This window comes from Myotis myotis, unplaced genomic scaffold, assembly GCF_014108235.1.
Source record: "Myotis myotis isolate mMyoMyo1 unplaced genomic scaffold, mMyoMyo1.p scaffold_m19_p_21, whole genome shotgun sequence".
NCBI lineage: Eukaryota > Metazoa > Chordata > Mammalia > Chiroptera > Vespertilionidae > Myotis > Myotis myotis.
This window is the reverse complement of record NW_023416326.1, coordinates 2500853-2512546: the sequence shown is the minus strand read 5'-3', so window position 1 is coordinate 2512546 and position 11694 is coordinate 2500853. Positions and strand designations below refer to the sequence as shown.

The window sequence follows — 11694 nt, the reverse complement described above, 5'->3', positions numbered from 1 at the left end:
TCTTGCCTTCCACGAAACTGTTCCCACCAAACTCACGAGTGACCCAGATACTGGATGCTTTGGACCCCCTTATCAGAATTGGACTCCTTGAGTCAAATGTTCTCTTTTTTAAAATGTTCCTTTTCACCCTGGCTGGGTAGCTCCGTAGGTTGGAGCGCCATCTTGATACCAGGGTGCAGGTTCCATCCCTGGTCATGACACAGACAGGAATCCACCAGTGAATGCATACATAAGTGGGACAACAAATCGATGTCCCTCCTTCCCTCCCTCCCTCTGTCTCATTCTCTCTTTTTCCATCCTTTCCTCCCTCCCTCTCCCTCTCTCTTTTTCCCTTCCTTTCTTTCTCTCTTACTCTCTCAAATCAATAAATTCATTTTTTTTAAAGTCATCTTCCTGTGACCTGTTAGGCCTCCCAGGCTCCTTAGCTCCTCTTCCTCTGGCTCTCAGCCCCGATTTCTGTTCGTATCCCGCCTCCTTTACCGACACACTCTCTCAGGGAGCTGATGGCGCTCCGGAGCCACGCCTCTAGCCTGGTGGCCTGGGCCTCACAGCTCACTGGTGACCAGGTGACTCCAGGGAGGTCCCATTGGGACATCAGGCTCAACCTATTCCGAGCGGAGCCCCAAACATTTCTTCCTCAGGTTTTTAAATAATTTGCCTAAAGCCAGAAACTTAAGGACATATTACCTCTTAGCTTTTAATTTGTCTCCTTGCTGATTTTGCTCTTGCTGCTTTTGGCCCCCCCCCCCCCCCCCCCCCCACACACACACACACATTGAAAATGATCATACCTGTATAGGGTAGGGGGAGGAAACGGGGTATTTGGGAGCATCTGTATGGGCCTTGGCAAAAATTATATTTTCTGTATATTGCATAATAATAAAATACAAAGTTTTGGAGGAGATATTAAATACTGGATTGTATAATAAAACCTTTTCAGAATTATGAGAAATTTGAACTTATAACTGGATATCACTTCTCTAAACTGTTATTTTCTTTATGTTTGAGTTGGCTGCATATGCATACATTTGTAATCAAGATTTTTAAGTGAGGATTTCTTCAAATTTTTTCTAGTTAATTTAAAAAATTAATTTAATAAATGTTTGTATTATGTTGTCCCTTTGTCACTTGACATGCCATCATGCTACCTACTAAATATTTTTCAAGGGCACCTCTTTAATTTTTTGGCTTCTTTGTTCCCATAAAAAACTGTTGAAAAGATTCATGCAGTTGCAGAAAGGAGCCGCTCTGCACTGCGCAGGGCTTCGCTCTGGTGGTCCTTGTGCCACCGGGCTCCTGGCTCTGTGTAGAGTCTCTTCTTCACTTTTTGCTGAGGCTTAATCCTTTCGGTCTTTTTCGGAATAAGAAAGCTGTTTGTGGTCATGTCTTGGTGTACGTTTTCTCACCACAATTGCTTTGTGCTAATAAAACATTTTGTATGATGAGAGAAACCTTATGTTTCTTCATTGCGGCTTACACTTTTTGGACTCTGATATTTCAGTATTAATTTACTGAGTTGTCTCTTCTGTTGAAAAAATAAGTCTTGTATAAACTAAATCCTAAATCCATTGAAATTATCAAAGGGAACTATATACTGTATGCCTTTGTGGCTTTAGGCAAATCATTTTAAAAAATATAACCTGTATCTTTAAGAATCACTTAAAGCAATCATGCTGAGAAAATTAGAAAGTGAAACATAAGGAGGTCTTGAGATGTTGATTTATTTAATTTTAAAACTTAATAAAATATTTTTTACCCATAAAAACCATTTTGCAAATGGGTTTCCTGAAGCTCCTATAATGAATTGGTTCAAATTCATTAACTTGAATTCAATTCAAAATAAGTAATGTGTCCAATGAAAGGTCCTTTATATATAAAAGCAAATAATTTATAAATAGTTTGTTTTTCTGTGGGCTCAAATGATTCACTTGGGATTTCCATAAAAAATTGGGCCTTGAGCAAGCAATATGGTACAATCCATAAAGTAGCTATCAGAAATTAACAGTTAATCAGATTCTCTCAAGACCCCTCATACTAGACAATATTGGTGAGAGCAGCAGTCACATCCTATGTTAGAAAAATGGAAAGAAAAGCTAAACACCTTCCATGTCACGTGCACCTGTGAAAGGGCAGCCGCACTGAGGGGGCAGCATTTCATCTCCTTCCAGGGAACCTCCACAGGCCTTTGTGTGTCTCTCCTCCTTGCCGTCATTTCTTACAAGTCCCATGAGTTCTCCCTCCTTAATTTTCTGATTCTGGATGTCTTTCTTGCCACACATGCCTCCTCCCCAGCTGACCACGCCTGTCTCCTCTGGATGCGTGTGTGGCGCCATCGCTCTCTGCTCAGCACTTGGCCGGAGCCAGCATCGCTCCAGGCCCCTGTGGTCTCACCGCCTCCTCGCTCCCCCCATGAGCGACTTGGCACGTGTGGGTCCATTCGGTTCTCTTCGGCCCCAGAGTGAACCGTTGTCTCTGTGCGCGTGCTCTTACTGCTAACTGGGTCACTTTGGTTCTGTGTTAGCCTAATTCTTACTCCACCTTTAGGTCTTAGATTAGACACCACTGCCTATGCAAGCCTTTTCTGAATTCCATGCTTGGGTAAGGTACGCTTTTGTGTTTCTCTGCTACCCTGCATTTATCGTATTGTATTTAACAGCCTTACTTTCCAGGGGACCATTGCATTGTGCCTTAGTCCTCTTTTTAGTCCCGGGTGGCTGGCATGTATGAACCCTTAGTAAATATTTGTCCGTTGAATGTTTTTTGAGGATGCCACAGTTTTAGCATCTATTGCAAAGATCACTTTGGTTATAATAGCTTCGGTTGGTGGAAGAAAAATTGTTTTATGTTTTAGTTTAGGTTTTTTTTGTTGTTTTTTGCTGATGTCTGTGTTGGGTATTTTAATTTATTTTCTAAAGTACTTTCATTTGATTGCATTTTGAGTAAAGAATGTTATTTCCCCCAAATAGTTAAAGCCTTCCACCTCAAATACGATGAAGTTCGTCTAGACCCCAACGTGCAGAAGTGGGATGTGACGGTGCTGGAGCTCAGCTACCACAAGCGCCACTTGGACAGGCCGGTTTTCTTACGCTTCTGGGAAACACTGGACAGGTATTTCTGCTCCTCAGATGCACTCCTTCTGCTGTATTGTAGGGACTCCTGCCTCATCAGTTAGAGTCTAAGTTCCTTAGAGTTGTGGGCCGTTTCTCCCCGTGTCCTCTTCTCACACCTCGTCTGCCTGGGTGCGGGTCTCCAGCCGGTAACTTGCAGCTGCCTCTGATGCTGATTCCGGTGGAGCAGGGGCTTCTTACGCGCTAGAAAGCCCACCAGCCCCCGAGCCCGAAGACCTGATCTGTCTCGACCCCCTGGTCTGGCGGGGGGGCTGGGTGACCTCTGACCCTGGTGTCTGTCCAGCTAGGGAGTGCGGACGACCAGAGCCGTGTTTCCTGGCAGCACAGAGGGGTCTCTGGCTGTGTTCGAGTGTGGGCAGCCGGGAAAGGAGCTTAGTTGCTGAGTGTGTTTGATTCCGAGTGTAGAGGAGTTAAGGTCCTTTACAGCAACAGGAGTCTTACAGCTGGGAACTGTAAGAGCCGCTACAGTCACAGTCAATACCCCTGAACCTGGTATTTTCTTTGAGGCGCCCTTTAGAATCTAACTTCCTTGGTCTTAAGTCCCCCCCTGATTATTACGGGTTTCCTCAAAGTCAGGTGATTGAAGTAACCGATGATTATAATGTATAATGTAGTGCGGAGAGACAGTCAGCATCCTCGCCCGGCCGTCTTACAGACTCAGTACGATGAACGCTGCTGCTCGCTTCCTCCAGCAGCCCCTCTCCCTAAGGTGAAGGCAGCCCCTCTCCCCAAGGTGACAGCAGCCCCTCTTCCCCAAGGTGACAGCAGCCCCTCTTCCCCAAGGTGACAGCAGCCCCTCTCCCCAAGGTGACCGCAGCCCCTCTTCCCCAAGGTGAAGGCAGCCCCTCTCCCCAAGGTGACAGCAGCCCCTCTCCCCAAGGTGACAGCAGCCCCTCTTCCCCAAGGTGAAGGCAGCAAGCTTCCAGGAGACAGACAGCCTCTCGCTGTTGATTTTAAGTGTCTTTACATGTAACTTCTAAAAGTTCTAACATCCTTAGTCATTATAACGTGTTGTCATATTATTTTTCAGGTACATGGTAAAGCATAAATCCCACTTGAGGTTCTGAATTGCGTGGTCTCCCGGCTGGAAATCTGGGTGAAGAAGCGTGGATGCACCTTCATCTAAAGACTGAGTGTCTATGAATTCATCAAACACTCACCAAGGAAGAAGGTCACAGGCGAGCGGCCGATCTCATCCGATGCTTTTGTCTTCAAAGGGATCATATGACGCCTGTCATTCATAGAAGCAAACTTTTTGGCCTACAACTATTTTTTTAATGTTAGCCTTCTAGTCTGTAATGGAAATTGTATATTTTGATAGAAGTTTTTTCTCCATTGGTTAAACTAGCATTACTTAAAACGTGTTTCTTTAGAAAACCGAGGTTGTTAATGTGTGTATATTTAGAGGTTCTGAGGCTCCAGGAGCCATCTTCTGATTTTTCATTGCTCTATAATTCCTCTCACTGGAAATGCTGTGTTATGGATGGTATTAAATAGTAGTTTCTGGAACTTGCAAAGCCAAGCCAAGGGATGTGACTATTGTGAATGACTCAGAATGTCAGCCTGTATGCAGACCGTATCTATACTTAGTCTTTACTTAACAAGGAAGAATGAAAAATCAAAACACTTCTTCAGCTCTGGTGGAACTGCTTAGCCTTTTCGAGACTTCCTTACTTATATCGAATACATTGAGTGAATGTACGTTCTTCTCACTGACTTCGCTGATTTTACAACTTAGGAGGATCTATTTCTATCTGGGATACCTTCCCACTAGGAAAATCTCAAAACCCATGAAAGCCCAGTAAGGCCACAGGACTTTCTAGCTGGGAGCCAGAGTGTGACTCGGGGAAGAAGTGCATTCGCCTACTGCAGTGCCATTTCCGCTTCCTGACTGCTCTCCTGCGCCCGCCCTCTCTGGTTCTCCCGTTAGAGGTGCGGGATTTTGAGTCTTCTGTTCCATTAGCCCTAAATGCCGATAAAGTCTCCCGGCACCAAAGAACACAGTTGCTTAAGAAGTGTCTGAACAGAAACAAGATAAAAACACTGGTATTTTTATGTGCGCATTCGATATCGTATGAAATATAAAGCCTATATTTTAACTTAGTAAGTAAGATATTTTACTACTTCTCTACTTCAGACAGTGCTGCATCCGTGTACAATGAATGAGCATTTCCCTTGAGTCTTAACTTCCCCGTTTTTGCTACTTAAAGTAACTTGGACCCTTTATTCCCCTAGAGAGTTTTTACCATTAGAAACGTTGCCGATCATTTGTATCATCTCACCCCACCTCTATTCCCCTCCGCGCCCCCCCCCCCATCTCTCTTAGGTTGACGTATTTTTTTTTGTAAACATTTAACTCCCCCTCATGTTCAGATGCCATTACTGAACCTCATTTTGAAGTTGAACGCTGTCATAAAAATGAGAAAGCACTTATTTATTCTCTAAATAACCATGAAAATCCATACCAACAGGGAATGGGAACGTACTTATCCATATGGAATTCACTGGGCTTTTCAGGAGAAAAGCGTCCATGTTTAAAATGACTGGATTTTAGGGTTTCGATGAAGTTTGAACAGATTCTCCTCCCCCTTGCTTTTTCTTCTCTGCATCCTCCCTTCTTGGAAATAAAAGAAAACTTAAATTTGTTCACATTAGACTATCAGCATAGAAGTCTGTTTCCAGACTAAATTATGTATTGCATCACCTTCCTCCATGGTCAAATAGTCAAGGTCTAGAGTCTGTAATATTTTAAGGTTACCTATTGAGACTACTACAAGTGGCCATGAACTACCTTTCTATAAAGATTTTTAGTATTTATACTTATGTGTGAAATTTACTTGATAGAGTGTGGTTAAAATTGGGAACATCTCCTTTAAACAGGACTTATTTTTCTATCTTGCATCTGCCTTATATGTATTGGAAGGCTTCTGGAAATACCGTAAGGAATATTAGGAAAAGCACGAATGTGCTCTGCCATGTATTTTAAAATCAGACCCGTAGTATGTACTTATTTCCTTTGTCTTTTTCTTTTTTCCGCAACTCAGTCCCTTGTTTAGGTCCATATAATTAATTTGTAGCCATTAATTCTAAAAAACAAAACAAAAAACACCACACCCACCTCATAGCCAATCATTACTCATTCTCTCATGACTTCAGTTGTCCAGCAGCACCTGCCACAGTGCCTTGCACGCAGTAGGCATTCAGTCAGCATTCACATACACGAATCAGTGATGTATTTTCAGTGTAACTGATGTATCCAAAAAAGAACTTTGTACTTCGTCGTAGAGTTTAAAAATACAGAATTGCAGGGAAAGAAGAGGCGCAGGAAAATATTTTAATGGACATGAAATAGCCCATTAATAAACCTGACTTACCCATAAGCTACCGTTAGCAGGAGCCCGCCTTGTCTTGTCCCACCAGTAAAAGCAAGCTCCGTCTCACTATTCGGGGGGCACTTGTAGCAAGAAGCATGTAGGGTTCCGCCGGAGCGCTCAGCCCGGACCCCAGGGGGGACTCGGTTGGGGACCTTAGAAACACCGCTGCCTAAGTTCTGGTTCTGATTTAATTAGTCTGGGATGAGACCTGCTCATCAGTATTTCTTAAACATTCTTCAGAAAGGATTGAGAATCACTGGTTTAATTTGTTACTGAAAACGATACCAGTATTAAATGTTTGCTTTTTTTCCTTTTTTTTTGGATTACCCTTTGCACTCTATCCCATCTTGGTGGTATTGGCCTCTGGTTCCCCATGACAAATTCAAGTTTTATTTATTTAATATAGGAGTATTTTGCTGTTTAATATTTAAACAAAACAATGTTTAATATATTTCATGATAAACTAGTATTATAGTTTCTGATTTGTTTCCCATGTGTCCCTATCTTTCACTGGCTTTTTTTTTTTTTTTTTTTTTACCAGCAGCATGACAACAACCCATGCAGAAATAACAAATTCATGACGAGGAAAGCTTGGTAATTTTTAAGGTAGAAGGAAGTAGAGTGTTAATTTCTTATCTGCCATGCAGAATTAGAGTTTGCTTATGAAAGGAAAGAGGCATACTTTTTGATTGGTCTGCACAGTAAAAAGTAAAAGTAAATTATTTAAATAAAATTCATTATCTAATAAACATTGAAGGAAATATTTTTCCTAAATAAAAACTTTTGTGACTCCTAACAAACGTAAAGCGACGCCATTGTCCTTTTTTGGAGGGCGGGGAGGGGGGCTTGTATTCCTTACTCTGTGACAATGCCCTCTTACTGGTGCCAGCGGTGGGCACAGCGATGGCAGGACACGCACGTGTGGCTGGAAAGAAGGGCCACTTTGCCAGCGGCCTGGGACCTGAGTCTTAGGTAAAGCTAGCCCGTCCATAAGATTCTTTGTGACCAGCGGGGTGTGTGACAGCATTACAGTGATCACAATTACAGAGGCTGGTCAGTATAAAAACATGAAGAATAAGTTTAATCACGTTAGCCTTAATGTGATTGGACTGGATTTTTCTTATTCACCCAGATTTGATACTCAACTGGTTACTCCAGTTACATTGGCTGTAGAAGTAAAAAGGGGAAATGACCGACTTAAAATCAAGATTTGGGTTACGGATTTTGAAATGCCATATCCTGACCTGTTCCCTGGCGCCTTTGGGTGTCCATGGACCCCAGCGTGGACTTTGGATCAATACACTGCGGTAATAAGGGAAAATTGAGGCCATACAACAGGTGTGTAAAGAGGGCTGTCTAGGCCAGCGGTCCTCAACCTGTGGGTCGCGACCCTTTGGCGGTCGAACGACCCTCTCACAGGGGTCGCCTCAGACCATCCTGCAGATCAGGTATTTACACGATTCATCGCAGTAGCCACATGACAGTGATGCAGTCGCCACGAAAATAATGTTATGGTTGGGTCACAGCATGAGGAGCCGTGTTAAAGGGCCAGAAGGTTGGGAACCGCTGATCTAGTAAGTGCCTGATAGGCCACGTACTTCCAGGCTTTTCATCTGTGGGTTCATATGTATCGTTTTCGGTAGTGTTTTTAACGGTATCTTGGGAGTTACAGATATGTGCCATTTAAATGAGGAAAGCGAATGAAAGGAACTACATTTATTACCAAAATTTAAAGTGGGGGTGATAGTCAAATTTAAATGATTTTTGCCATGGAACTCCTTTTTTATCCACTTTAAATTGACTAAGAAACTACTAAACCTCCACGTTTGATCGAGAGCTTAGCGTGTCCGTGGTGTGGGCACCGTAAGTGACTACTTGGCTTCCAGTTTGTTCTCTTGAGAAAAGTTTTTTTTTTTCTTTTTAATGCACATATTTTATTTCAGAGCAAGGAAGCGGGAGAGAGAGAAACAAATGCTGAGAGAGAATCATTGATCGGCTGCCTCCAAACTAGGGATGGAGCCCACAGCCCGGGCGCGTGCCCTTGACCGGAACCGAGCCGACGCTCAACCACTGAGCCACCCGGCCGGGCAAGAGCCAAGTGGTTCCTGAGTGGAGGTGAGGTCTGGGCCGTGGGCCTGCTCTGACCCGTGAGTGGCCTTTTACACTCGGGCGGAGTTGTTCCTACGGCACTTCGTCCTTCATGAGTCTCGGGCTGTAAAACCCACATTCAGCCCCAGGACAGCTGCGCTGTGGGCGGGACCTGGGGGATGCGTTCCGCAGGCTCACAGGTCTCTGCTTTGGAGACACGGGTTACTGAGCAACTTGGGGCGCGGGTGGGATGGAGGTGGGCGGAGCGCTCCGAACGGCCCAGGCTTGGTCGCCCTCACGCATCTGCACATCCCCCGCGTGCGCTGAGCACGTGCACACCAGCGCTGAGCACGTGGACACACGCTGAGCACGTGGACACACGCTGAGCACGTGGACACACGCTGAGCACGTGGACATGAGCGCTGAGCGGACTCGCGCTGAGCACGTGGACATGAGCGCTGAGCACGTGGACATGAGCGCTGAGCGGACACACGCTGAGCACGTGGACACACGCTGAGCGGACACACGCTGAGCACGTGGACACACGCTGAGCGGACACACGCTGAGCACGTGGACACACGCTGAGCGGACACACGCTGAGCACGTGGACACACGCTGAGCGGACACACGCTGAGCACGTGGACACACGCTGAGCGGACACACGCTGAGCACGTGGACACACGCTGAGCGGACGCGCGCTGAGCACGTGGACATGAGCGCTGAGCGGACGCGCGCTGAGCACGGGGACACACGCTGAGCGGACGCGCGCTGAGCACGTGGACACACGCTGAGCGGACACACGCTGAGCACGTGGACACACGCTGAGCGGACACACGCTGAGCACGTGGACACACGCTGAGCGGACACACGCTGAGCACGTGGACACACGCTGAGCGGACACACGCTGAGCACGTGGACACACGCTGAGCGGACGCGCGCTGAGCACGTGGACATGAGCGCTGAGCGGACGCGCGCTGAGCACGGGGACACACGCTGAGCGGACGCGCGCTGAGCACGTGGACATGAGCGCTGAGCGGACGCGCGCTGAGCACGGGGACACACGCTGAGCGGACGCGCGCTGAGCACGTGGACATGAGCGCTGAGCGGACTCGCGCTGAGCACGTGGACATGAGCGCTGAGCGGACGCGCGCTGAGCACGTGGACACAAGCTGAGCACGTGGACACACGCTGAGCACGTGGACATGAGCGCTGAGCACGTGGACACAAGCTGAGCACGTGGACACACGCTGAGCACGTGGACATGAGCGCTGAGCGGACGCGCGCTGAGCACGGGGACACAGCGGACACGCGCGCCCGCGGTTGGGCTGGGCGGTTGGGCAGCGCAGCGGTTCCCGGCGGCGGTGCTGTGCGCATGCGGAGCCCGCGGGGCCCCCGGAGCCGGGAAGGTGGTTGCGGGCGCTGCGCGGTCCCCTCCGACGCAGAGGACGTTTTCACCCCAAAACGAGGGAGCTCAGCGCCCTCAGAGCCCGCTCCCTCCGAGGGGAACAGCGGCCTCGGTCCTCCCGCGGGTGCGGCCGCGCCTGGGGTCCTGCGGGCACGTGGTCGCCCAGGTGAGCGGGGTAGGGGGTGGGGGTGGGGGGGGCGCAGGAGGCAGCCGGTCCAGGATGAGGGGCTGATGGCTGTTTTATCTCCCGCTCCCTTCCTCTCTGAAATCAGTAACAACATATATGTGCATGTGCATGTGCATGTGCATGTGTATGTACATGTGTATGTACATGCACATGCACATACATTAGAAGGTGCTAGGATATAAATCACAGCCGCGGCCGCAGAAGCGTCTCCCTCTTACTTTTCTGGGAGGCTGGGTCTCCATGGTTCAGGGTCCGGGCTGGAGGCCCCTCTGGATTTTAGCGACACCCCGGAGGGCGACCTGCAGGCTGCGGAGGCCGCGGGGTGAGGCCGCCCTGGATGCCGTGAGCGCCTCGCCCTCGGCCGACGGACAGGACGGGTGTCCGCGTGTCCGCGCGATGGAGGCAGGGCCGCGGCCGCAGGGAACGCGCCGCCCGGGTTCCGTCCATCGAGGTTCCGTCCATCGCCGGGATCGCCTGCGGGCCGGGCCGCACCTGCCAGGCCGCTCCCGGCGTGGACAGCTCGACGGGGCAGCTCGTCCCTCGCACCTCGGATGTCCCCCCCCTCCTTCCTCTCTGAAATCTGTCAAAGTATTTTTTAAAGAAAAAAAAAACGGGTGGAAGGAGAGGGAGGCGGCCTGGCGCCGTGCGGTGGTGGCTCCAGAAAAGCGAGGCCCCAGGAGGACAGCGAGCGGCCGGAGTCGCAGCTGCCAGGACCAGGGGGACCGCTCCCCGCTGCCAGGGGGCTCCCCGGGGCCCAGCCCGCACCCCCCCACCCCCCGTCCCAGGGGCTCCTCCCCCCCCCCCCCCCCCGTCCCAGGGGCTCCCCCCCCCATCCCAGGGGCTCCCCCGGGCCCAGGCGCCGTGCGGGGAGCTGGGCAGCAGGCACGTTGCACCCGCTCTTGCGCGTGGCCTGCGGGTGGGGGACGAGCCGGGCCGGTCGCTGGGGAGCCGGGGGACAGGGCGGCACGGGCGGCGAGGATGGACGGCGTTGCCCGGTGGGAGCGGCTGCGGAGGGAAAGGAAGCGGCCCGAGGGCGGCAGCCTCAGCGAGGGGTCCCGCGCCTCCCGAGCCGGGCGGTGCTGCTCCGGGTCACGGAGCCACGATCCAGCCGATCGCCGTGCCCCCTCTGCCCCCTCCGAGAAGCCGCCCTCCGAGAGGCTCAGTGCCTGCGAGGTGATGTTGAAAGAAAAATTTTACTTTAAAATGTAGACGCTTTCACCCAGTTTCGCACTAACTTCGTTGTTGGCATTTAATACATGCCTGGCAATTTAAAATTAAGAACGTTAATACGACTCTACTATGGAATTCAACAGCCTTTTCAAAATAATTAAATTTCCTATCAAATGAAGAATCAGTTGGAACAACCAAATGCCTAATTCATCTTGATTAATAATATTTAAGAAACCCAGGGAAGACATTCGCGTACCGTGTGCGTCCTGAAGACACTGCATGAGATCAGCTATGGTTTCAAGTGCACATTTGGGGGAGAGCCTTTCTGTGCCTCCACGTTCC

At 49.1% G+C, this 11694-nt stretch overlaps 1 protein-coding gene across 1 annotated transcript in view; it reads left to right on the top strand.

The window, feature by feature from the left end:
* CDC73 (cell division cycle 73) overlaps positions 1 to 7253 on the top strand; it is a 62299-nt gene extending 55046 nt beyond the window's left edge. The window contains exons 16-17 of the mRNA XM_036354499.1: positions 2967 to 3108; positions 4159 to 7253. Coding sequence (XP_036210392.1) covers positions 2967 to 3108; positions 4159 to 4195 — 179 coding nt within the window. The 3' untranslated portion in view covers positions 4196 to 7253. The remainder of the gene's footprint in view (positions 1 to 2966; positions 3109 to 4158) is intronic.
* The last annotated feature ends 4441 nt before the right edge of the window (positions 7254 to 11694 follow it).